General features: G+C 43.0%; 1 protein-coding gene across 3 annotated transcripts in view; it reads left to right on the forward strand.

Moving 5' to 3' along the window:
• The window catches only part of NCAM1 (neural cell adhesion molecule 1), a 465549-nt gene that overhangs the window by 420588 nt on the left and 17532 nt on the right, over positions 1–27429 (forward strand). For 2 of the 3 annotated variants that reach the window (XM_006833828.1, XM_006833830.1), the window contains 4 exons: positions 818–949; positions 16999–17004; positions 24577–24698; positions 26287–26464. In XM_006833828.1, coding sequence (XP_006833891.1) covers positions 818–949; positions 16999–17004; positions 24577–24698; positions 26287–26464 — 438 coding nt within the window. Of the gene's footprint in view, positions 1–817; positions 950–16998; positions 17005–24573; positions 24699–26286; positions 26465–27429 lie in introns of all 3 variants that reach the window. The other variant, XM_006833829.1, reaches the window with a different exon arrangement.

A 27429-nucleotide genomic window follows, 5' to 3' on the forward strand; every position in this document is an offset into this window, starting at 1 on the left:
CCAGAAAAAGCCATCTAAGCCGTGTTCCAGGCCTGTTTAGCTACTGAGCACAACCAGATGCATTCAGTCTACCTCCTGTTCTGCAGATTTGGATTGCCCGAGAAACAGTTTCTCCACCACCACCCAGGCAGTCCCACTTTAATCTGCTCTTAAATCAACTCTGTATTTCCACACTCAGATTAATAAGGGTCAAAAAACCAAACCTCTTGGATCAATGCAATTTAAAGTTTATGAGTCAGACTACCTTTCCCCAAAGATTGAGCATATTTATGTTTGGGGTTCCCCACTTTGGGGTTTCATATCCCTGAGTGATGCAACTTAAAGGTTGAAGGTTCAAGTCCACCCAGAGGTGCCTCAGAAGAAAAGCCTGGTGATTTACTTCCCAAAAAATCAGCCTTTAAAAACCTCTATGGAACACAATTCCACTGTGATACACATGGGCTCACCATGAGTCTATCAACTCAGCAGAAACTGGTTTGGGGTTTCATTGAAGTAATTGACTGGAGTCTATGGTTTGTTTCTGGAGGAATTTTGAATCCTGATTGATAGGTGGTAACTAGTGTGGAATTGGAGGTGGATTGGGACGTCAATGTCACTCAAAGACAGTCCCTCCAGAAAGCAACTACCACTCCTTCAGCTTCTGGAGGCAGGGGGGCTGGAGGGCATTAGGTTAGAACTAGAAGAAAACAATTCATTTGCCTGTCTGACTTCTCTCTGAAATCTCATTCCAACTTATATAAGCAAGTCGATTCCATGTTCCAGTCTGTCCACTCAGCTTTTCATTCCTTTGTAACCCTTTCCCATGTTCCCACAACAGCCAACATGGAGGGCATCGTCACCATCATGGGTCTGAAGCCAGAGACGACGTACGCCGTACGGTTGGCAGCCCTCAATGGCAAGGGGCTGGGTGAGATCAGCGCAGCCTCCGAGTTCAAGACGCAGCCAGTCCGTAAGTAGAGCCGGCTGCCCTGCCTCCTCCCCAAACCCACTCTTTCCTCCCTCGGAGGTGGGGGACCCCAGGCTGACTTGACTCACTGTTCAGATGACAGCGTTTTCTATTTCAGATCTCCCAGCTCACAGTGATCGCACATCGTAGCTCTCTGGTGCTCAGTGGCTGCTGATGCCCAAACCCTTTATCCTCTGTGTCTCTAAGGGGTTAGTGACAGTGTCCTAGTAGCTGGTACAAGTCATAAGGTGAATAGCCAGGGAGAAAAGCCAGCGACACATTATGAAGGAAAGCAGCAGCAGGTTGTGGAGGGATTTGGAGGCTTACTGTTTGACACAGTCACCAAGGTCCTAGGTGTCCTGTGGCTTGAAGAAAGAGGATAAGGACAGTGACAATCACATAATTAGTTGTGGGGCCTTTGATGCAGCACAGATACCAAGTGACAGAAACACAGAGACTGCTGTAACGAAAACACAGCAACAGAAAAACTAGAAGGTCGGCATTGGCTTTTCCCCAGCATACACCAGGAGCACATAGGAGATAACCTTCAAGTGCAACCTCTGCCAAGGGGGCCACTTCGTCCTGATTCCATTCAGAGCTGCTTCTCTTTGTTTCCCCTCTTTCCTTAAACACGGCCCACCATGCCATACCCTGCCTTCTCACAAATAGCCAGATTATGGGCAAGCCCGGCTATAGGTACATCCCTCTGCAAACCTGAGTTGCAGTCCTGGGAGGCTCCCGCATCCCTCCTGTGAAAATAGGTGTTGGAACTTCTAGACTAGGCCGGTCTCAGTTCCCTGGGCACTCTCTGGCCCCTAGAATTTGAAAATACCCAGGGGGATCCTTGGCTTCCTTTTCTTTGGAGCTAGGGACCTTCAAAGTGACCCCATATCTCTTCCCAGAAATTGGAAGCCTGCCTCCTCTTCATTCTACAGAATTTGCTTGTTCCTAGATTTGACATAATTTGATAATTTGCATTTTCAGCTCCATGTGCTCTGCAGATTCTGTTCATTTCTTTTACATCTTATTTTTTTCTCTTGGGTCTGTCTCTTGTCTTTTCTTTTCGTCTGTGTTCCATCCATGGGAAATGCAGACAGCCCTCCACGTAAGTGCCTATTCTACCTCGTTGCCTGTTTCCATAGTGTTAACATCTGCTAGTCCTAGTTCTTAATTTAGTTCTGGTACCTTCTTTGACCCCTAGTGGCTGAAGTAGATGACGCTGTCTGGGCCCTAACCACACTGACCTTAGTCTAGTTTTGCTCTTGTTAATGTCTGTTGGTGACTCCCAGAGGCTAACATTCTTCCTCTGTTAGAGCATGCAACTTCTGTGTCTTTTTGAAATGATATTTATGACTTTTTGTGTTTGATGATTATCCTATGCAAAGAGGATGTTTGCTCAGCCAAGCATGGTGGAAGTCTGCAGATGGGCCCTGAAAAACAAGCTAGAAAACCACCTTACCATAAAAACCAAGCCTGCTGCCATCAAGTCAACCCTGGCTCAGAGCTCCTTAAGGTTTGCAAGAGACTGTAAATCTTTACAGGAGCAGAAAGCCGCATCTTATTCTCTTGGAGCAGCTGGTAGATCTGAACTGCTGACCTTGCAGTTAGCAGTCCAGTGCTTACCCTACAGCACACCCCCAGGGCTCCTCACCTTACTATTTGTTGTTGTAGTTCAGTGCCTTTGAGTCCCTGCCAACTCACAGTGACCCAGTATAGGGTTTCCAAGAAGCGACTGGCCATTAGGAGTCCAGAAAAGTGTACCACAACCTCACCAGGCCTATATGCAGACTGCTTTCAAGGGAAAACAAAAACCTAAAAGCATTTCCACATTTGCTTCTGGGAGAAAGAAGAGTTGAGGTTATTGCCTGCTCCTTTTCTGCCAGTCAGACTGGTAGCTGGCTGACAGTTGAAGACTGGTTGGGGAACCCCAGTCAGTAGCTGCAGTTGTGAAAGGCTAGCACAGTCCTCGGTTCCAAGTCATAGACACATCTTACAGGCAGCTGTTGGGATGTTAAACCCTGCGTTCCAGCCAGCTCTGTTCTTTGGCACTGAGCTACTTTCAATGTGCATTTCTGTGTTTGGAAAAGATTGGCAAAGTGCCAGAGTGACCCTACTGTGGAGCATGGAGCCAAGGGGAGACCACCCCCCCACTGGAAAACCCCCTGATGGTGTGAGCTGGAAATAGAAGTCAAGGGAGGCTACGTTAGCAGCAAGCTGGCCTCTGCTCAAGGAAGCGGGTCTGTGCTCCTTAGCTTCGCTTCAGCACAGGCTTGGTTCTTTCCTCCCAGTAAGCTCAGAGAATAGTTGAATGACATGTTACCCAGTGAGACTCCGAAGAAAAGAATGCTCAGGAAGCTGCACACACTCTTTTAATAAAAAGCTCCTAGTTCCTGAAAGGCACTCAGGGAAACTTAGCTTTTTAAAATTTATTCAGAAATATTGCAACCACAGCAAAATCTAAGCAGCTAAGTGTAGGCGTTGGGAGATTTTTGAGCAAGCACTAAATCCACTGTCTCAATTCATTTCTGAATGAACTGGTTCTGGAAGGAGCTGTCACAGAGGGGATGTGGGTGTCAGGTAGGTCTGACAGCTGTGGGTTGGCTTCTGCAAGCCCTTAGTGAGCTCTGGAGAAGCAAGTCTGGGCAAGGGGTCCAGATGTCCCTCTAGGAAGTGAGTACAGTGAGCTGCTGGTCCTTAAAGCCAACTGCCCATGTGCCCTCTTGTCTGGAAGTTGCCATTAGGTGAGTACTGGCTTAGATACATACAAGACAGGAAGGCTGGGGTGAGGCCTCTTCTGGAGTTTCTAATCAGTAACTGGAGTTCAGTGCTACATCAGAGTAACCGGGTCATGGGCTTCAAAGGTCACGGTGGTTTTCGTTCATTGCCAGCTCAGCTCTTGTAAAGGTGAGGGTTTTTTATAGCAGACACTATGTTTTAAAAGTCAACGTTTAATTAAAAAGGAAAGAAAGAGATCCTTGTTGTTTTTTTTGTCTGATAGTATAAAAATGGATCATTAACCAAGACTGCCAAAAGCCCTTTGAAAATGGTGAGGTCAGTTCTCCTCCTTTCCAAGCAGATGAAAATGATATGGTGGCTGCCGTTGCTAGTGGCATGAAACGTCCATTCTGTCAATCCTGTGATAACATTATGGTCGGAAAACTAAAAGGCAAACTTGTTCTGGATATGGAGACTCGTGGGAGAGACTTGGAGTTGAGTGTGCTTTTCTTAAGACAAGAGACAGCACCCATGTGAGAAGGTGTGGGCACAGCACACTCTCATGGAAGATGGTACTGTCTCTCCTTGCAACCTCATAGCCTTCCTAGAACTGCTCAAGGGGTATCCTGCAGGCTCTGGGCCCACGCTGTAAAAGAGAGACAGTTGGGAGGACACCAGCTTTCACCACTTATTCCACAAGGAAGACAGATTTTAGGAAAACAAAAGTGGTCTAAACAAAATCAGCCATCCATTGAGCTACAGTCCTACCCTGCACCCAAGATGAATGGCGCTGGTTGATGACATGGGCTACCTCACCCACTGTCAGTGCATTCTTATTCTACAATACTGCTGACATTGGAAAAGAAAACACAGAGTAAGCCGGAGCTGACATACTAGACAGACAGTTGCTTCCAGACCTCTGGTTTGAGAAGGGTTAGATGTGGGCCCGCACATTGGGAAATCAATGCCCATCACACTTTCATTATTGAAGAATTCACTGAGATGTACCAGTAACAGGCTTGTTTTCTTGGTTCCTTAGTAGTAGACGTCTCTCCATTTTCATGGGCATGAATATACCTAAGCAGAGAGAAGCAGGCAAAACAAGCTAAAGCCCAAAATACCTAAAGAACTGGCTCCAACTTCCTAAGCATCCAGACCAGAAAGCATGTCTTAGCTGTTTGGAGGTTTCTCTGTGCACAGTTGATATATGTGTGTGAAGGTAATTAGAAAGCTGTGACTCCGAACAAAAAAATAACAACTCTAACCTGAGAAAATGTCCCCATTCCATGTGCTTTTAGCCCTGATGCCTGCGTGCTGTCAGGATTCTCTGAGGTGGGAAGCTCGTGGCCTCTGATAAGTTGGGAGGACTGCTTGCCTGTGAGAGCTGCTAAGAGAACAAAGAGATGATGCTACAATTTATGATCGATCAAAGCTTTTCCTCCATTGTTGGACCTTTAGAACTTGATTGCCTGAATGTTGCCTCTTAACATTCTTCTGTGCCATGAAACAAAATAAACATCCCCACTCCCTAAGGTACATAAAAATGTTGTTATGTGCTGTTGAGTCGGTTTCAACTCATAGTCACCCTGTATAGGGTTTCCAAGGAGCAGCTGGTGAACATGAATCACTGACCTTGTGGTTCAAACTGACCTTGCAGTCCAATGCATTCTCTCTCCCATAGCACCACTTTTGAAGAGGCTTCAGGAGGTTTTGTTTTGTTTTGTTTTTGCATTTTGTCCCCTAGATGGAACATTGAAAATATGAATTAAATTCATTATAACATATAAATGCCCACAACACTCCATCCTTCTACCAGAATATTTATGCAATTCAAGCCAAATGAGTAAAAGAGAAAGTTTTATCTGAATTAAGTAAACCATTAAATTGTGAAGGGCTGGCAGCCTACCTTGCTTTTGTGCAAGGAAGGCACTGTACTCTTGCAGCTCATTAAGATGCCCTCGTCTGGAAGGCAAGAAGAAGGCCAAACCAGGTGCACCAAGCAGTGTTGGTGATGTGCACATGTGTGTTTGAATTCTGCTTCTCCAAATTTTCAGCTCACTCACAAAGGGGCGCTGGTTTTGTGATTGTCGATGGAACAACTTCTGAACACTTGCTAATGAAAAACTTAATGATCCACTCAGGCTTGCAGTGTACTGGCTACAAAGTCCCAACCTTTCTCCACGCAGCAAGTCAATCAGCATTACTTGATTGCCCTGGTCTCTTCAGCATGCCCTTTCTATGTGGGAGTGAGACTATCACTGAACATTATTTGCATCTTCCTTCATACACACATACAACACAGCAGCTTTCAAGTCACCATGTTTAGTAGGGGTCTTTCTGAAAAGGGGCTGAGGCTGTAGTAGCAACTGTGTGCCCCGAGCCATCATGAACCCATTCACTAGAAAACACTAAGTAGGATAGTCATTGCCATTTCATTCCGATATTGAAATTAGAGAGCAAGACATACACATTTTGCTGTAAAATATGCCAGAAATGTAAATATGTTCCATGTATATAACTGCATACCATGCATCTACGTATATAGATAGATAGTATATTGAAAGGAGTTGTTGGGTGGTGCAAATGATTCACACACTCAGCTGCTAGCCAAAATGCTGGAGGTTCAAGTCCACCCAAAGGCACCTAAGAATAAAGGCCTGGCCATCTAGTTCCTAAAAATTGGCCACTGAAAACCCTGCAGAGTACAGTTCTACTCTGACACACATGAGGTTGATGTGAGTTGGAGTCAACTCAATGGCAACTGGTATAATGAGCAAAGGACTGTGCTCTCTTCTCTCCTGTCCCTTTGGTTCTGTGGAGATAACTGGTCCTGCTGAATTGGCTGTTTGTTTGCAATCAGTCTTTGAGTTCTCTGCAGCTGTTCCTGGCCAAGCCCTTGACCTGAAGCCTGGGGCTTGGTAGGAAGGAGCACAGGCTCATAATCTGAGGTCCAAGAAAGCCATCCTCTGGCTGCCCGTCCTTGTCCACTGGCTACCTGTTCTTATGCATGCTGGTTTTCCTCCCCGTTCTAACCTGCTTCAGCATCTCATACTGACAACCCCAAGTTGGCCTTTCCATTCCCTCACTCAGTATCTGTGTGCCTCAGTGAACTTTTTTCCCTTCTTTTTTATTTTACCTCCCTTTCTCTTTCTTCAGCGGCTCCTGCTAGCTCTCCTACCCCTGTTCCATTGTCTCCTCCAGATAGTGAGTATCATTTTCCCCGTCCATCTCTCTGCAGGTTGCTTTCTACCAGCCACAGTGCAGTCTGCCTAATGCTATGCTCTCCGCCAGGTGATGATTAAACTCTGTCAGCAGAAAGCAGCATCAGGGTTTAAAGAAGCAAATGAGAAGAGAAATAGGCATAGGGCCTCTCACATTCTTGGGAGTCTAGCACTCCAGGAAGGAGAGAGAAGCAGAAAAACATTGCTTTGTCAGAAAGCCCTGCAGGCAGGCATCCTGAGGCTGCCCCAGCCCAACCCATCCTTTACGTTGGACCAACGCTGAGATTTGGAGAAGCCAAAGGAATTTGCCAAGAAAAATTATCTGTTCCACAGGGTCATAAGAAATGTTTTTAGAGTGTTGGGTTTTACCCATCATTTTAATTGGCACAGTTGGAGTCAGACATTGAAATTAGATAGTGAAACCTATAGCTTTTGCTTTATCCATAAATGCATGCATTGCTCATGAATATTTGCAGGGAAATAAGCAGTATGTGCTTGCAGATGTGCCTGGCAGTAGGCGCTTAGGACAAATGATTTAAGCCTTCACAAGAGAGCTTCATTTTTCTCTTCTCTAAAATTGGAATGAGCTGTTTCCTTCCCTTCCCACCCATCTGCCCCCAAAAAATATTATACTGAGGATGGGAGCAAATAGGTTTATCATGCTGTGCTCTGCGCATCCCGGACCAGTGCCTCTGAGCTGGGCCATGACTCCAGGTGACTGATCTCAGCCTTGTCAACTTGGCTAAGCCTCACCATTCCCCATCTTTCTGTTGTTCTCATTATTGCTCCCCTGAGTTCCCTGGAAGAAGAGCTCCAGGCCTGGCTTATTTTGAGTTTTAAACCCAGTTTTCCAGGGAGTGAAAACAGTGGAGTGTAAGGTACAGGTTAAAATGCCACCATCCCTTGGAGCTATAGACAGCAGCAAGTGGCTAAGGGGGGGTGGGGGACGGGGGGGCACCGCTAGCCTTGGCTTTCTCCTCCTTAGGATATCAGAAGGTCCTGTCATTTGGGCTCGTCCTCAGGAGATGACTCAAGCCCCAAGCTCAAAAGCCCTTACTTACCTTCTGTTTGACTCAGAAACAAGGCTAGCTCCTCACCTGCCCTATGATCTACCAAGGTCATCCACTGTAACAAAAGGATTTCAGGCTTTAGAACCCGACAGATGTAGGTCAAATCCCAGCTCTTCTACTTAGAACTTTAGGAGCTTGTATTTGTCACTCAACCTCCCTCGAACTTCAGATTTCTCACTAAAATGAAGGATAAATTCTACCCACCTTGTAGATGTTTGTGAACAGTAAAGATGAAGTATAAAAAACACCCTCCACAGTTCCCAGCATGCTGTCTTTCTAATGAATAGTAACAAGAAATGAGGACTCTGTTATTTCATGTTGTGTGAGAGTAATTTGTCAGTAAAATATCATAAGCTCTTTAGAATACATATTTGAATAATGATAAATCAGGAAAGAAAGAAAAGTATGAGAGCTTACACAAGGGGGGGGCTTCAAGAAGTTCAGGAGAAAAATGGAATTAAAAGATGTTGGAATTTTTCCTTGAGTTTTTCTTCTACCATCTCTGTCTTTCCTTTATAATGATGCCTTTTTAAAAAATCACATCGACTATACGAATTTAATGAATTTCATTTATTTCTGCTCTCCTTCACCTCTCTGTGCCCTTTCTGTCCTTCATGTTTCCATAGCAACCTGGCCTCTTCCTGCCCTGCCAGCCACAGAAGCAGCTAGTGAGTACAGAGCAGAGGGCCAGGATTCTGGCTGCTGCTTGTTGCAGAACAGACATCCAGGTCTTACGGCTGTCCGTAGTTCTCCCTTTCCTTACAAGCATGAAGGCTTCTGGCCTGGTGTGGTTTCCTAAGCATGCTGCCTCCTCTGCCAAGAAAGCAAACCAGACAACAAAAGAACTGGGGTGATGATTTGAAGAAGACTGTGCATGAGAAGGCCTTTCCAGATTTACTCGTGGGTTAAAAATAGAAAAGGACTAGGGAGAAAAAGAAACAGCTCTGCCTTCCCGTGTTGGCCGTCCCACCTCTCTAAAACGCATAGGTGTTCACACGCACACGCGCAGGCTAGTATAGAAACAGCTACCTGGGGGAAGGCAGAGGGCGAGGCAAAGAAGGAAGCTAGCCTCCTTCCTGGATTCACGCTCTCCTTTGTCCGGCTGTGTCCAGGTGATATGTACACTTGGGAAGGAGAAGCACATGGTCTCATCTCAGGCCTCAGTTTCAGTGCTAGAAAAGCCAGGCCCTCCATCTCCTGCCTTCCCCAGCTCCCAAAAAGGAGCCACGCCCAGACTCTTCTCTAGTTGGAACTGCCTGAGAGTGCACTAAAGTACTGAATTTTCTCCTTGCTGAATTGAATCAGGCTCAGGGACTGTATTGTCTTTCTATCTATCTAACCTGAAAAACATTACACTAGATCATAGCCCTTAGCATCCTCCAAACTAGTACTTATAATACTCTAATGAAGTAAGCTCATGTGCTTACTGACAAATCCCTGACAAGTCAACATGGCACTGTGTGTGTGTGTGTGTGTGTGTTTATAGTATCCAATCACCAAAGTAATGTGGGCAATATAGATTTTACAATATTTATGGGTACATAGGAAAAATGGCATGCATCCCATTAGGTAGTAACCAGAGCTAGAAGGGCCGAGGTTTCTGACTATAATTGAACAAAGAGGAAAAGCGTTCCCTAGTTCTCTGTGTTGAATGAAATGGTTCCTTTTTCTGCTGTGGAATATAGCTCCGGGTCTGCTTTCTTGGAGTTCTCTGTGTGTGTGTGTGCTGCAATGAATTTTAATTCCAGATGCTGTTGAGGTTTCATTTTGTCAGCAGAGCAGAGCGGTGACAATCAGCGGATGTACTTGCATGGGTTTAATATAGCAGATGGGATTTTTGTTGTCCTTTATTATTATTATTATTATTATTATTATTATTATTTTGTTGGGGTTTTTTTGTTTTGTTTTGTTTTTTCCATTTGGAAAAAGAATGCGACGAACAGAACCCTTTCTTCTTCCACAAGCAATGTTGCTCCTATTCTTGGCCCACGTGGGTGTCGTGAGTGTGCCAGGCACAGTAAAGGCAGGCTTACAGGATGCATTTGCCCAACTTGTTTCATTGTTGGAATGCCTTGCTCTGTGCTATGTCTCCTTTGGCAGTGAAACATCAACTCCACTCCAGATTAGTCCTTAAAGAGGAATTAGGCATTTCTTCTCCTGACTTTTAAAAACCAGGCACTTCTTTCCACCCATAAAGATGCCTAGGTGTGGCATCCAAAAGAAAGAAAGTTTTAGTCTTTTTCTTATTGGAGCCTTTTAACTATTAACCTGAAATTGTAAGGCTCGGTGGATGCTGGGATGAAAGAAAACCAAAAAAAAAAGTCACTGCCAATGAGTCAATTTTAACTCATAGAGATGTTATAGGACAGAGTATTACTACTCCATAGAGTTTCCAAAGCTGTAAATCTTTACTGAAGCGGACAGCCTTCTCCTTCAGAGTGACGAGTACATTCGAACCTTTCAGATGTTACATCACCAGGACCCCTTGGATAAATGATAGTCACAGTTGGGTAACAGCCTGGATTTAACATGCACATATTTCTCAACAAGCAGGCAAAGTCTGGCACATGCTTATCACAGTGGAATTAATATCAGAACAGCTATGCACACACAAAAATCTATCCATCAATAGGGTTAAAATTAAATGTGGGTTAGGCCTTGGTCTGCTAACCACAAGGTTAGCAGTTCAAAACCACCAGCCGCTTCTTGGAGAAAGATAAAGCTACTAGAGAATGAGGGTGAAAAATACCTCCTGTGAAGATTTACATAGCGTTTCTATAAGTTGGAATCAACTCAGTGGCAATGGGTTTTGGATTTTGTGTGTGTGTGTGTTTGTGTGTGTACTTAGTTTGGGGGAGGGGCTCTTTTTTGGTTTGTTGACCTTTTGTTTTGTTTGTTGGTCAATTTATGATGAAGAATTAAAAATATCCTAATTAAAAACAAAGGAAAATGCTCAATTTTATATAATACCTGCAGGGCATTTTTGGTAGGACTATGCCAGTACCTATATAATGTCCCAGAGTCGTGGAGTGGCACTGTGGGTTAATGCGACAGACCACCAAGCCATTTGAACTGCAAGGTCAGCAGTTCAAGCTCACCAGCTGCTCCTCGGAAACCCGATACAGGGTCGCTGTGGGTCAGAATTGACTCGACAGCACTTAACTACAACAACATATAATATTCCATAATAAAAAGCGCATAGCCTATCAGCTCATAGTGACGAGGAGTATATTACTTGATGAAAGCCTGTCTCTCTTGAGTTATTTTTGAACAGTGGTATCCTTTGAGAGGAGGTATTTTTCACCATCCTTCACTGTGAAAAACAAAGGGAAAAACTGCACGGCCTTTTCAGAAGGAATATAAACCCAACATAGGCTCAGAAGGAGTGCTTGGATAGATCCAAACAAAGACAACTATTTTGTTTGCTTGTTTTCCTTTATAAATCTTAAACCCGTGTCTTTATCAGTATAGCCTAGCATCTAAAGGTTAAATAACTTTATCCACAGGCCCACGTATGTAGTTGTTTGGGGCTCCGTTTCTGCTGTTCGCTGTGGTCAGAGCATTGCCTCAATCACCGGAAAGAAATCTGTTTCTGTACCTCAACTTTCTGTGTTCTTGACACTGGGGAGTCTTATCAGGGATAAAGTGGGTAGGGGGATAAAGAAGCAAGACAGGGTCCTTAGGGACACCCATGGGCCTGTGTCCACCAAGCCTCACTCCTCACTCAGCCCCTGTAGCCTGATGACACAAAAAGAAACACAGAATGCCTTTTCCTAATTTAACGCAGTCTTGTTCTTACAGGAAACAATCTGCACCTTAAGGTTCGTGGGACCCGTGTTCAGTTCCATTGGCCTGGTTTCCAAGGATGTGTTTCTGGATTCTGCAAATATTAACTCGCTCTTTTCTCTTCCTTTGACAGCTGCCTGGATTGACATCTGGGCCCTCGCAGTTAGGCCCTCCCCATTTCAAAACAACATGCTACTGCCCTCCTTGGTGTGGTATTAATATGCAGTGTTGCAGCTGTAGCTAACGCTTATTGCTATTGTTAACCAAATGCTTTTTATGATTTATTATTCTTCTATTTCCAGGCAGTTTCACTGTCTTCCCAATGTTCCCTGTATATGCTGCTAATTTAATTTGATTTCTCCTTTTATTTAGTCTGTGATTTTGTGGTTGATTTTTTTCTCCCTGCCCATTGTTTACATCCGTTTTTAATTTTTTTGTATTTTCCATGTGACCTCCTCCACTTTCCTTTCAACCAATCATGTGCGTGCGTATCATGTGACTTTGTCATGTGGCTTGCATGGTGCTGATGATGTCGTCCACGCTGGTGAACAGAAGGTAAAACTCTTTGTTCTGATTAGTGAAATAAATCTGGGACCACACCTGGCACCTCGGGCCCACTCATTTCTTCCTGTCTCAGATTTCCTAAGTGAAACCACCTGACGGATTTCCTCAGGTACTCAGTTCACAGCCAGCATCCATCATTTCCTGCAGCTTTGGCAGGACAATTCGATAACAGGGAAACCTTTCGTTCAATATTTTGCTTCCAAAAATTTTGGTCGCACCAATTTCTATGTATAGTAACAACGCATTAGACAAAGCCCATAAGCAAACTCCGATTTTTACCAGACAGGCCATAAGAACTATTTCCCAGAAGGCACAGATTTTGTAAATTAGCTCCAAAGCATTGTTACTTAATTTTATCCAGTCATTCTAAAAGCTCTAAAATGAGCCACATCCACATGATAATGTATCTAATGTATCCACGGCGTCAAAACGTCACAGAGAGAAACTGGACAGTTGCAACGCTTGTATTTGTTCAAAGCCAATGAGAGTACTTCCTAAAACCCATGCAGATGGAAGACTTTCTAAAAATCAGAGATTGAAAAATTAAAGTAGTTTGGCCTTGAATGCTGAAGTGTCACTTTTGTAGAGTGACCTGCCCCCAGGCAGAGGAAGGGGAAAAAGAAAAAGCAAATGTCACTTAGCAATTACCATGACTAGAGAGCTCCGTGTAATCAAGAAGCGTGTGATTGACCCTCGCAGCAAAAGAAATAAAATGATAACCTAATTAAGCGCATAGCAGTGACAAAATAATTAGTTAATATTGTGACTGTCACAACCTTGTTTAAACATTTCTCGCTTGCCTTAAAGAGAGAAGGGAGCCTCTGCTTACAGCTCCCCCTAGTAAAATTAACACCTATTCAGAACCTGCCCCTGGGGATCATGCCTCTCTTGTTCTCTTCAAACTGAAATTTGTTTATGTCAAATCACAATGGGCTGCACTGATCACCAAAGCAAAACTAACACCAATAACTGCCCGGTGAGCCTGCCCGTTTGACCTCACTTCTCTGAGAACTGATTGGGCGACATCCACACAAACAAAACCATCCACAGCTTGTCTCGCATGTTCTTTGTTCCTGTTCTGTCCTTTTGTTTGCCCCTCCCCATGTGTGTTCATGTTGTGTGTGCTCCCGCTTGCTCAATCTCCACCTTTACCATCGCTGAGAACTTCAGCTCTGCCCCAACTCAGTCCCATTTACAACCAACCTTACAACCAACCAGGACTCCTACACAAAGGACTTGGATGTTAGCTGTCCTCATTTTCCAAAAGGAAATGCTTGCTATTTAAATTTTATGTAATAAGGTGGAAATATCCCCAAAGCAGAGGAACATCTATGTGGTGGGTCTGTTTGCTTTAATAACATTGGTCTACCTTCAAAAAATTATTTTAATCTGTTGAATCTTCGGGCAAAGAAAACTGAGAGTCTACAATATTGTCAAGGAGCCCTGGTGGCACAATAGATTAAGCATTGGGCTTAACCAAAAAGTTGATAGTTCAAACCCATCAGTCGATCTGAGGAAGAAAGATGAAGCTGTCTGCTCCCATAAAGATACACAGTCTTGGGAATCCTATGAGTAGAAATTCATTAGATAGCTATGGGTAAGATGCTCTAAACTCCAAATGCTTCCCCTAATCCCATTCCCCACATACACATTTTTTTTAAATTATGGTTTATTTAATTCCCAAATGTACCTGCTCAGTGAGTGAAGTCACAGGGAAAGACCAAGTCCTTCTTCATGAAGTACGACAGACACTGGATTGAAATCCACTTGTTTCTTTTTTTAAATGAAATGTGGTCATCCCTGGGCAATGCCATCATTCGGAACAAAGCCAAGCACACCATTAACAAAGAGGACACTAGTTTGTGCCTCTGAAGAAATTATATTCAGGCAAGAAGTGCTTGAAATGTTTCCTATGATTACCCTAGAATCATATCCTAGCAGTGGTCTGAGCTGTCAGAAAAAAATGTGGCCAGTACTAAAAAGTCACTGAGAGCCTTACATGATTACCCCTTATCACACCACGTTCCCATCCGTGACAGACCCTCTCCAGCCTTTTACAAGGCTGCAGACAGAGGATTTTTGTATTAGGTGAGCAGCAAGCAGCAGGAAATGGCCCCTGAGAATGGAATTTAAGAGAATGGAGGGGTCAGAGCAAATGCTGTTTATGGGGAAGAGAAATAAAGCTGAGTTAGGGACAGTTATTGCTTCCTTTCTCTGGGTATTAGGAAGATTTAGAGTGAGTAGCTTGGGTAGTGGTGATATTAAGTGCTGTCAAGTCTGTTTCGACCCACAGTGACCCCATGTAGGGTTTCCAAGGAGCGGCTGGTGAGTTTGAAGTCTCTCTCTCAGCTGCTAATGGAAAGGTTAGAGGATTCAAGTAAGGAAGGCCTGATGGTCTTTCTAAAGTCTCAGCCACTGAAAAGTGGGGGCTTCACTGTGAGGTGCAGCTGACTTGATGGTTCTTGGCACTAAATTAGGAAGGTTTAGGTGATGCAGGAGCCAATCTCCTGCCAGCAATCGGTTGTACACCCCAAAAAAGGATTAAATCCAGTATTCCCTATACTGCCCCCACCCTTGAGAAAAAAAAAAAAAAAAAACCAACTTCCTGGAAGATGCTTAACACATGCTGGATGTTCCACCTTCCTGAGGATCAGTTCAAGAGCCCAGTCCCCAGGCTCACTTGGAGTTACTGAGCTGTAGACACCATGGTAGGTTATGCCAGGTAAGCCAAGGCACCTGGATGGCAGGAGTGGGCTTGCTGAGGTGAATTCAAGACACACCCAATCAATGCACATGTTTGTGTCTCAAATGATGGCATTGTGGAGTTGCAGGACCCAGTTCCTTGGCTGATTCCATAATGCCATGGTTGACTCTGTGTAAACGGGACTTCCCCGCCACCTTGTCCACCAGCATGTGTATCATGAGATACCCTTTACCCCTCTGTACACATGCTGCATGTCTGAGCATGGATCCTCCCTCCATTCATAATGGTCTTTTTTCTTTAGCTACTGACACTGATCCGTACTAGGAAATGCTGGTTCTGATTAACTAAACTCTTTAACACCCACTCTTCCTCCGTAGACTGAAAGCATCACTAACCACCCCTTCCACTTCCTCCTGTATTTTTTTTTTTACAGCTGTGTGTCTGGATTCCAACGGGCTCTGGCTGGTCGACATACACTTTTCACCAGGGTCACTAATTGCCTTTATTTCTAAGGACTCCTCGCACTGGTGGTGATCAGCTTAGAAAGTTAGTGTGAAGGGAATGAAGAGGAAGGCAGTGTTGTATATCAGCCGGAACCCTGTGGGCATGGACCCCCAGGCTCCTGCTGGCTGTGGGAGCTGCCAGTTTCTCTAGGGTTACCAAGATAAGGGCTGAAACATCCCAGGAGCCTCATACTTCCTAATAACTAATCCAACATCCATGAAATAGTGTCCAAGATGTGCACGAATTCCTCTTGTGGCCTCGGAGCCGGGTTAATTGTTGGTGATATCAGTTATTTCTGTCATAACTTCCTCAGCTTGGATCAGCCCCATAACCACAAGCCATACCTTTGCGGTCATATTTTCTTTTTAGGATGATGAAACAAAGATAATTGATCAATTAATCTGTTGGTGTTCTCACGACACCCAGGAGAAGGGAACTGGTATTTTTGTGGTTCAGTCTGTCAGAGCTCATTTGTTGCTATTTAATTTGTACGCTGTGCTACCGTTTATTTCCAGCCTCCACCCCCTTGCCAATACACACACACACACATTCATAATTCCTAAGAAAACTTGTGCTGAAAAAAATGTGTAGACTAGATGCCTTAGTCTTGGCCACAGAAAGCTAGGAAACTAGTCTTATTCATAGTCGTCAGTTCTGTGCCCCAGCATTCTCTGAAGACAGGGACCAAGATGGCAAGAAATCAGGTAGCCCTTAAACAAGTAAATCCTTAACAAGCTCCCAAAAGAAAAGTGCTCAGAAGGAAAAAAGAAACTCACTCCAAAGGTGTGATTTGGGAGAACAAGGCGTAACACAACTTGAGGCCCTTCTTTGTATTGTCAGGTTACTTTGTTTTAATGGTCAACAAAACCACTTCAGAATAGCTATGTAGGTTGCTATTCTAACATACAAATTTAACATATATCACGATAGAGTTGACAATAGAGTTGATTGTCATTTGTTTGATGTGTAAAGCTAAGAGCTGTGTTTTCAGAAAGAGAATTCATGGTCTAAAAACTTTCAACCCTAATTCCCTAAGGACCAGTCAGACTTCTAACCTTTTGAAGTCACTGGAAATGTTCTTTTGAGTTGGAAAAGCTGAATAGATTTCATACTTAAATAGCTAAATCATACCTTTGGGGCTTTTTAAACAAATAATGGAAAGGTATATGTTGTTGTTGTTAAGTGCCGTTGAGTTGGTTCTGACTCAGAGATTTCCAAGTACAGGGTTTCCAAGGAGTGGTTGGTGGATTTGAACTACCAACCTTGTGGTTAGCAGTCCACTGCTTATCCTAAAGGTATATACAAGTTTCAAATTGCTTGCAAGAAGACAACAACAAAAGATGACCAGAGTTTGGCTAAGCAAAATAATGAGTGTTTTGGTGCACACAATCCAATTTGGTAGTCAAAGTGAAAACAGCAGATTTTAATGCACCCCTCTTGAAACTGTGAGGACCCCCATGAGAGAGGAATCAAAGTGGAGGAATGCAGAAGGGGGTCCAATCTGCCACGAATGTCACTGGTACCTCAGCATTTTGTTCAGAAGCTATATTTCTTGGTCCTTGGGCTTTTTGTGAGGGAGAGGTAGAATACTGTTGTCCTTCTATAGTTCACAGATGCTATCCAGACGCCTTGGACTTGCTATAATTTTCGTTGTGGCGTTCACATATCCAGTAGCCATTTTCTCATAACAGGGTTTCTGTTGACAGACGGGAAGTAAGGGTAGGAGGCCAACTCAGATTTAAGGACACAGTAGCCCAGTAATTACAAAGGAAGAATCTATAATCTACATGGCCAGAAAGATACATTTCAATTTTGGTTTATTGAGGAATTTTATAGGCCCTGCCTATAATATATTCTGACTGTATGTGGCCTCATAGTCTGTCTTTTCGTCCTTGCGTACATGATTTGTATTCTGCTAGAAAATACCAGAACTGTCTTAATGTGTGCTGTTGGCGAAGCTTATTTTTAAGGTACTGCTGTTTTTTGAGACTTTGCATAAAATATTTTAGGGGAGATTTTTGACTCATGGCTGAAGCTACATTCAGAGGATGTAATTAACCCCAGTGGTTTCCTTGGAGCAACCTGCCGATTGCTGCTGAATTGCAAACCAACATTTACAAATAATTACAATATTGGTTTTACTGAAATTACCCCATAATGATTTCAATCAGAGCAGCCATTTCAGAACAGAGTGCACATTGGGAACCCTAAATAATTTCATCTGTTAATGTGTTCAATAAAGAGTGAGCTTCCTGAATGACAACGCCCGGTTCTCCTGCGTCAGCCCTGCCTGCCTTCACAGGCCTGGCAGAAGACTCCTTTGCCCAGAGAGCTTAAAACAACTAGTTTCTTTAGCGATGGCTAATCTTTTAAAAACATGTAGTCAACAGTAAACATTTGAAAATGAATAAGGCAATTGATGAAGCAAATATGGCTCTTCCCACATCTTAATGTACTTCCAGCAAGTTCTGAAGCCACAAAGAGCTGTCGGATCTGTATATTGTTCGTTGAATATGCTCTTCCTTTAAAAATAATATCAAAAGAGGGACTGTATTTCTGACCGAGGACCGCATCATTTTAAAAAGAATTAATCGTAATTACGTTGTTTCTTTTAACAGACAAATCCATGTCTTATTCACTTTGGAAACCTCAGTGCCTCGTAGACTACTTGGTACCTTCCCCAAATCCAAACCCACTGTCAATGAATTGGTTTTGACTCATGACAACCCTACAGAACAGAGTAGAAATGCTCCTTAGGATTTCCAATACTATAAATCTTTATGGGAGCAGACAACCTCATCCATCTCCCACACTTGGTATCTGCTAGATATTTAATATGCATTTGTTGATTAAACCATATTTCTTATTGTTGTTAAGTGCTATCGGGTAGGTTTCAACACACAGTGACCCTGGGTAGGGTTTTTGAGGGCTTAAATCTTCGTAGGAGCAAAAAGCCTCATCTTTCTCTCATGGAGAGGCTGGTGGACTCAAACCACAGTCTTTGTGGTTCACAGTTCAGTGCTTATCATATGAAGCCACCACACTCCCCAAACCATAGTTGTTGTTGTTGTTGTTGTTGTTGTTAAGTGCTGTCAAGTCGGTTCCAACTTATAGCAACCCTATGTAGGTTTGAGCCACAGACCTTGTAGTCCAAACCAACCTTGCAGTCCACTGCATTAACCCACAATGCCACACTGGGACTCCAAACTATATTTAAAACATTCTAAATTATATTACTGAACACTATATGGTGATTTTGTTGCATGCCATTGAGTAAGTTCTGACTTTTAGTGACCCTGTATAGGGTTTCTAAGGAGTGGTTGGTGAGCTTGAACTGCTGACCTTGTGGTTAGCAGTCCAATGCTTATCCAATGGCACCACACTGAGATCCACTATATGATTATACAATTAGCTAAATTCTATGAAACCCTACATACATGGTAGTTACTCAGCATATTATGGTGTTCTGGTATTGTAGGATAAGCATTGGACTGCTAACTGAAAGGTCGGATTCAAACCCACCAGTGACTCCTTGGAAACCCTCTACAGGGTCTCTATGAACCAGAATCAACTTGATGGCACGTAACAACTACAGGATAGTTTTCATGGTTTTTCTGTGATTACAATTATATTTTTCTGAAACAAATCCAGGTATAAAACAGGACCTTCATCAGAGCTATTGGTTTGGGAAATTTTGTTCATAATATCTTACCAAAGAGACTTTGGATCACTTTTTAAAGATAGGACTTTTTAAGGCAACTTTTTAGTAAGTTTCTCTGAAAACTTGGACTCTAGAGATATCGTATTGTTGATCTTGGGGTGCATATCCTTGAAATGGACAAATATCACACCTTTTATTTGTGATCTATCTGTCACAAGTATTACAAGAATTAACAAAAGTATACTTGGTGGTCCTTCCTAAGTTAGTGGCTCTGTCATCATGTCATAGTCAGGGTTGAAAGTCTACAGCATCGAGTTCAGTGCCTATGTTTTACAAATGTGGAGACTGAGGACTGGCTTGTCCAATGCAGCAGACAGACATCCTGTGTTCTACTGTGGAATTATCAACATTCAATTTAAAGAGATCCTCCCTTCAGGGAGAGCATCCCTTCTACAAAGAACAGTGTTGATTCAGCATTCTTTATTGTTAATTTTAAGTGCTGTCAAGTTGGTTCTGACTCATAACAACCCTGTATAAGGTTTCTGAGGAGCCCCTGGCCTTATATATGGTTAGCAATCCAGTGTTTATCCTACAGCACCTTATCAGGACTCCAGTTCAGCCTTGGAACCTCACAAATCTGAGAAGAAATACTAAGGAAGACAAAGCCAGAACAGCCCTTGTAGCAATCTCTCATCGCTTCCAAAGAGGTATTGGGAAAAGGGCTGGTCCACACCTTGTCAAGTGTTAGAAGAGTCACTGAAGTCACTTCATGGAATTACCTTCTACTTAGAGCAAAACGAGGCAATTCATCACAGAAGCAATGTTGTGATTCTGAGTGCAGAGAGTTTTCATGGTGAATGTCCATGCTCAGTCATTTGAGGGTGAATGTCCATGCCCAGTCATATAATCCAATGCATACCTTGATGTTGTCGAAACTCAATTTCTAAACCTTTCCAGTTTGCCTGGGACTTAGGAGTTTCTTGGGATGTGAACTTTCCATGTGAAAACCTGGGAAACTCCAAGCAAACCAAGAAGAGTTGATCCCTCTAACTCATTCAGAGCATCAGATTTCTAAAGTTCTGCTGTGCCTCCAACTTCCATTTGTCCAGCATTGCTGAGCCTATAAACACTTCCTGCCCTATTCTGAAACATTCTACTTAACACTTTGGATTTCTTTTGATCGCTGCATTGTATAATGGGAGGGACATCACTGAATTGTTATCTAAGACTTTAAATGGTTCAAAAGACTTTAAATGATCCAATGCATACCTTGATGTTGTCTAAACTCAATTTCTAAATATTTTCTACTGAATAGTTCGAACCAGTAGCTAGACATAGGCTTAATCAGCTTTGCCTGAAGTCCATTTGTCTTTTTATTTGTTTTGCTGAATTACTAATTTAAGAAAACAAATAGCAAGACAATAACAATAAGTATTGTACCCTTCAGATATCAAGATTTTGCCCTTCCAGCTACAGTGTGTATGTGTCTCCATTCCTACTGCTTCTCAAACTTCATGAGCACATAGACCACCTAGGAATCTTATTAAAGTGCAGGCGTGCATCCCTAATAAGCTATCAGGTGATGTGAATTCTGCTGGCCAGGTCTACATGACTCCTTCTTGTCTCAAAGAGCCACATTGGACTTCACAATGTGACTGGATAAGAAGGTGGCTAAACTCTGACTTTGCCAGAAGTCTTATCAATGGTGAAAGATACATTTTTAGGAGGATTGGATCTAAAAGATACACATGAACCACATTGTATGTAATAAACAGAAATCAAATTGACTACTCCAGTAGAAGAGATGTAGAAAAACTCACTATCATCAACCAAAACCATGCCAACAGAATACTGTGGGACAAGACCATTAATTGCTCATAAGCTAGTTCAGGCTGAAGTTGAAGAAAATTAAAACAAGTCTAAGGAGCCAAAATATGACCTTGAACATATCCCAACTGGATTTAGAGACCATCTGAAGAACAGATTTGATACATTAAACACTAATGACCGAGGACCAGAAGAGTTGTGGTATGGCATCACGAACATCATACAGGAAGAAAGCAAACAGTCCTTAAGACAAGAAAGAAAGAAACAACCAGAAAATCTATCACAAGAGACTCAGTACTTATTCCACAGCATAGAGATGCTAAAGAGCAAATGGAAGAAACAAGGTCAAAGAACTGAACAGAGAATTTCAAAGAGCAGCTCAAGAAGACAAAGTATTATAATGAAATGTGCAAAGGCCTGGAGTTAGAAAACCAAAAGGGAAGAACATACTCATCATTTCTTAAGTTAAAGAACTGAAGGAAAAAAAAAAAAAAAAAACAAGCTTCAACTTGCAATATTGATTGAACGATTCTTTGGACAAACTATTGAATGATGCAGAAAGTACCAAAAGAAGATGCAAGGAATACATAGAGTCACTATACTATTTCAAGACATAGCCAATTGTATTGAAGGTAGAAACCCAAGGTGCACTGATGGCTTTGGCAAAAAATAAGGCTCTGGAAATTGATGGAATATGAATTGAAGTCTTTCAACAAACTGATGGAGCAATGAAAGTATTCGCTCATCTGTGTGAAGAAATTTGGAAGACAGCTACCTGGCCAGCTGATTGAACAAGATCCATATTTTTGCCCATTCCAAAGAGAAGCGACACCATGGAATGCAGAAATTACTGAACAATATCATTAATGTCACATACAAGTAGCATTTTGCTAAAGATCATTCAAAAATGGCTGCAACAGTACATCAACAAAGAACTGCCAGAGTTTGTGCTGGGCTCAGAAGAGGATGTAGAACACCATATAACTGTGCTGACATCTAATGAATCTTGGCTGACACCAGAGAATACTAGAAGGATGTTTACCTATGCTTTACTGACTATGCAAAGGCTTTTGACTGTGTGGATCATGACTAGCTATGGATAACATTATGAAGAATGGGTATCCCTAAGTACTTACTTGTGCTCATAAGTAACCTGTACATAGACCAAGTATCAGTTGTTCCAACAGAACAAAGGGATAATTAATGGTTTGAAATCAGGAAAGGTGTGTATAGGGTATCATTATTTCATCATACTTATTCAATCAGTATGCTGAGTAAATAATCTAATAGGCTGGATTATATAAAAAAGAATGTGGCCTGAAGATTGGAAGAAAATGCCAATTAACAACCTGCAACATACAGGTGATACAACCTTGCGTTGCTTAAAGCTAAGAAGACTTAAAATAATTACTGATGAAGATCAAAGCCTTTGGTATGGGCTGCACCTCAGTGTAAAGAAAACAAAAATCTTCACTACTGGACCAATAAATAACATCATGTTAAATTGAGAAAAGATTGAAGTTGTCAAAGATTTCATTTTGTTGAATCCACTATCAACACTCATAGTTGTTGTTGTTGTTGTTAAGTGCCATCAAGTTGGTTCCAACTCTTAGTTGCTTGAACCGCTAACCTTGCTATTCAGACCGACTTTGCAGTCCAGAGCACTAACCTGCAGCTCCACAGCAGCTGTTAAATCAAATGGTGTATTGTTTCAGGCATGTCTGCTGCACAAGATCTCTTTAAAATGTTCAAGAGCAAAGATGTCATTTTGAGGACTAAGGTATGCCTGACCCAAGCCGTAGTATTTTCAGCGGTCTCATAATGCATGTGAGAGTTGGACAGTGAATAAAGAAAACCACAGACGAATTGATGCATTTGAGTTATCATGTTGGAGCAGAATATTAAAAGTACTATGGACTGCCAGAAGAACAAACAAATCTGTATTGAAAAAGGAACAGCCAGAATATTCCTTAGAAGCCAAGATGCAGAGACTTTATCTCTAATACTTTGAACATTTTTGGCTGGGACCAGTCCTTGAAGAAGGACATCATGCTTGGTAAAGTGAAGGGTCAGTGAAAAAGAGGAAGACCCTCAATGAATTGGCACGGTGGCAATAGCAATGGGCTGAAGTTTAACAACAATTGTGAGTATGGTGCAAGACTGGGCAGTGTTTGGTTCTGTTGTTCATAGGGTCACTATGATTTGGAACCAACTTGATAGCACCTAACAACAGCAACAGGTCTCTGAGGCCTGGTGTAAAGCCCTTCTGTCACGTATTTGGGATTCAGTCTTGCAGAGAGCATGTTAGGATGACCCACCAAGAAGGTAACTGTTCATTCCCTCTGCAAGGTTTCTGAAGGTCCTCGGGTGGTTCAAATGGAGTATGCTCTGCTTCTAATCTAAAGCTTCTAATCTAAAACCCAGCTAGCAACAAACACCATGCAAGAAAAGGTCTGGCGATCTGCTTCGGTGAAAATTACAGCCAAGGAGACCCTATGGGGCTATGGTACTCTGTAACACATGGATTTGTAATGGGTCAGAATCAACTTGACAGCAACTAACAGCAATGAGCAAGTTTTCTATCTGAGGTCCTGAAATAGACACAGAGAAGCTACTCCAAAAAAAGGCAAGATTCCCAAGCTTTTCAATCTTAACATTAGCATTGCATATGGGATCTTCTCTCACCCCATTGCTTTTGGTAGACACAATGAAGTCGTTTCTCTTAAGTCTTCAGTCTCTGCAAAACCAGCCTAGCCCTTAGTCCCTTAAAAGCACATCTTCCTTTTCCATCTTGGACTTGGTGCTAACAAACTAAGTGTATACTGCAAATAAAGAGAAAACATCAGCTTTTTTGTTGTTGATAAATGCCTAAGAAATTCCTTTTCCTTTCACCTTGCACAAAGAAAAAGACCTTGTATGATTGGTACTGTAATGCAAAGTACCAAGGTCTTATCACTCAGTCAGAAGGGCCATAAGAAACAGGATATTTACAGGAACCGTGCCGACAGCAAATTGAGCTTTATTTAATCACAACTGAGAACTGTTGGTTTTTATTTTACGGAATCTTAAGTCATAAAATTTAATTCATGAAAAGATAGTCCCAAGGAAGCAGTACCCACCCACTCTGGGCTGAATCATGTAACCAGGGAAGAAATTGGGCTGCTTTGGAAAAGTATTTCATGGATGTAGGTTTTCTACACAAACATTTACACTTATTTCAAGCCATTCCTAAAACTTTCTCAAGTTTATGAAAGTGAAATCTAGTTTTAAGATCAGTAAGAAGGGCAGAGTGACTAGTAGGGAGAGAGACAGAAAAGAAAAAAAAAAAGAAGAAAAAAGACTGTCTTATAGGGAAGGTTCCAGGTATTTTCCCAAAGGACATTCCCAGTTTGAGCCAAGTCTAAAGTATCTAAGTAGAAGTCAAAGTTTTACACTGATTGCTTTTTTGATAACCATTTGAATTTCTGAGAAAGCAAGAAAAGAGTCCAGCCCTACCCATCACTATATCCCATTCTGGTGGATTTGATTTTCGTGTTATGGAGAAAAGTCTCACATGAATGAACTGGCTGTTTCAGGAGAACCCAGTGCACCGAAGCTCGAAGGGCAGATGGGAGAAGATGGAAACTCTATAAAGGTGAACCTTATCAAGCAGGATGATGGCGGCTCCCCCATCAGACACTACCTGGTCAAGTACCGTGCGGTGAGTGCCCACCTTTCCCAGCCTTCACCCTCTCTGTTGGGCAGAAACAGCTACAACCAAGTAGGGCAGGGCCACAGCGGAGTTTGGTTCTGTGTGTATTACCATGGCTCATGGACGCTGGTCGGGATTTCAAAATACAAGAGTGGCCTATATTTGCTAGACGGTGCCTACACTGGGGCCATTCTAAAACCTCTGAATTTATTGTGGTAGCCACAAACTGAAACCACAGTTAATTTTTCTGTTCCTTAAAGTTTGCTGCAAAGTTGTGTGGTCATTATTTAGTATTGTTTGCAAACACCATCCAAATAAGCAACAATAGCTACCTTTTGTGAAGTTCTAATCCTGCCTGTAGCAGTCCTGGTAGCCCTGTGGGTTAAGTGTTGGACTGCTAATCTCAAGGACAGCAGTTCAAACCCATCAGCTGTTCCTTAGGAGAAAGATAAGGCCGTCAGGTTCCGTAAAGATTTATAGTCTCAGAAACCCAAAGGAGCAGTTCTACTCTATTCTACTGGATCTCTCCGAGTCAGAATCGACTCAGTGCCAGTGGGTGATCTTACCTAATGATGAGCTTGGCCCTAAACCTCCTCTTTCCAATCCAGCTCATCTTTCATCTGATGTTTTTCTCTTCAATACCTCCAAATTGAGAATTGTTGTTATTGTTAAGTGCTGTCAAGTTGGTTCCCTATTTAGAGTCTCCAAGGAGCGGCTGGGGAGTTTGAACCACCAACCTTGTCCTACAGCACCACATTAGGGCTCTCTCTTTTTTTTTTCCTTCTTTTGATTTTTGAATGAAACCTGGACATTGCCCCCTACCATCCTTTGCTGAGATTTGTAGAGGTGGTACCTAAGACCTGGGTATAGCCTCTTGCTAAGATTTCTCAGTAGTAGAAAAAAGGGCTTCTTCCCCCCGAGAAAGTTGACTTGCTCTGTCTGCCCTAGAGTAACAACGTGTGAGTTGTTACTTGTGTCAGTTGAGTGACAAAAGAAAACAGAATGCCACCAGGAATACCTCTCAGCTGGTAGACACAACCTGTCACTCCACTCAGCAACTGCACTTAATTACCAAGTAACATTTGAGTCTGGTGTGATAGGAAAAGCCTCTGGTATTCAATAAATGGTAGTCTTGTATTTTGAATGAAACCTCTGGAAACTACACCATGTTTTTTATATCAGGAACCAGAATATAACCAACATTCTGAAATATATCCAGGGACATACATCTTAGAACTCTCTAGAACAGTCCTCATGCATGTATGCCCAGCATTGTTGAGTGTGGTTGGGAGGGTAGGCAGTGCTTGGGCTTCTTCATGCCCTGAGGAGGGGATGTGATCTCTATGGATTGGCCCAATGACATACTGGCATCTGCTGTTGTTTGTATTTGTAAGTACCCACAGTTGCCCTACTGATGTGTGTAGTCCTTAGGATTCTTCAGGCTGGTAAAAAGTAAAGACTATGCCCTACCATTGTTCTTGACTTTGATGCCAACCGTTACTGATGCCCTTAAGTTCTGCCTATGAGCTGGTCTTCCTATGTTTGTACCTAAATCTCTCTGGTATCTTCTGCCCTCCTGGCTGGTTTCTCCCAGAAGCTCTCCTCTGATTGGAAACCAGAGATCAGGCTCCCCTCAGGCAGCGATCACGTCATGCTCAAGTCTCTGGACTGGAATGCTGAGTATGAGGTCTACGTGGTAGCTGAGAACCAGCAGGGAAAATCCAAAGCTGCTCATTTTGTGTTCCGGACCTCGGCCCAGCCCACCGCTATCCCAGGTATGTGCACCTCTGCTTTCTGTTAGTCTCCTGCTTTGAATTAATGCACAAGTGCTGCACCTCCTAATGTGCCTGAACAACCCCTGACAACTCGCTTGCTTACAGCCTTCCTCATGATCACTTACCCATGCAAAGCTTAATTTGCTTTGTACCTACTGTGCAGTGGGTTGAGATGTATTGTCCCCTTAGGAAAGGGTCCTGCTTTGAAGGACTGATGCTAAGCTGGTCCATGGGACCCTCAAATGGGAAGACCCCAGCTCTAGCCTAGCCTTGGAAGCCGGTTGAGTAAGGATCCTTTTCTGAGACCTAATCTGCCATCTACCATTTCCAATAAGGACCACATAACTATTGTTGAGCGCTTTCTATCTAATGCTTGCTTCTCTGCATAGCCATGGTCCAAACCTCTTCTCTGTGACTCCAAGAGAAGAAAGAGATGGTACCCAGTAGATTAGAAATCCTATTTGCCAAGGGCTTCTCAATTCAAACAAAGATTAAAGTGAACCACTTGAAACAGAATTATTGGAGAAGATAGATGCCCGAGACTATGACGGTAGCCATGCTCCTAGGAGATGCTGATCTGTGTCTAGGAATCCAGGAGCAACTCAAGTGTGGTAATAACATGAGAGTTCTGCTCTCTGGCTCAGCAACCTTTTTTCTGCTGGCCAATCTCCTCAGTGACCAAATCCTTCAAGACAAACAGAGGTCTTCTATATCTCTCTCTACTTTACTAGACCAGCCCAATACCAACCACAGGCAGGAGAGGTGGACATGGAAACCAGATGCAGCTTGGTGGAGGGAACCCCATAACTCTTTGCCCTGCTCCCCACCATGCCTGCCTTGTCGTTAGTGCTTGCCCAGGCTCTTGGCTGAGCGGTCCTGATTGTTGACTCCTCCTGCGGGGGGAAGACAGGCCAGCAAGGATGCGGGCTGCCTGCCGCACAGGCTGTGTGTCTGAGAGTGGGCTT

Source organism: Chrysochloris asiatica, unplaced genomic scaffold (assembly GCF_000296735.1).
Source record: "Chrysochloris asiatica unplaced genomic scaffold, ChrAsi1.0 scaffold00008, whole genome shotgun sequence".
In the NCBI taxonomy this organism is placed as follows: domain Eukaryota; kingdom Metazoa; phylum Chordata; class Mammalia; order Afrosoricida; family Chrysochloridae; genus Chrysochloris; species Chrysochloris asiatica.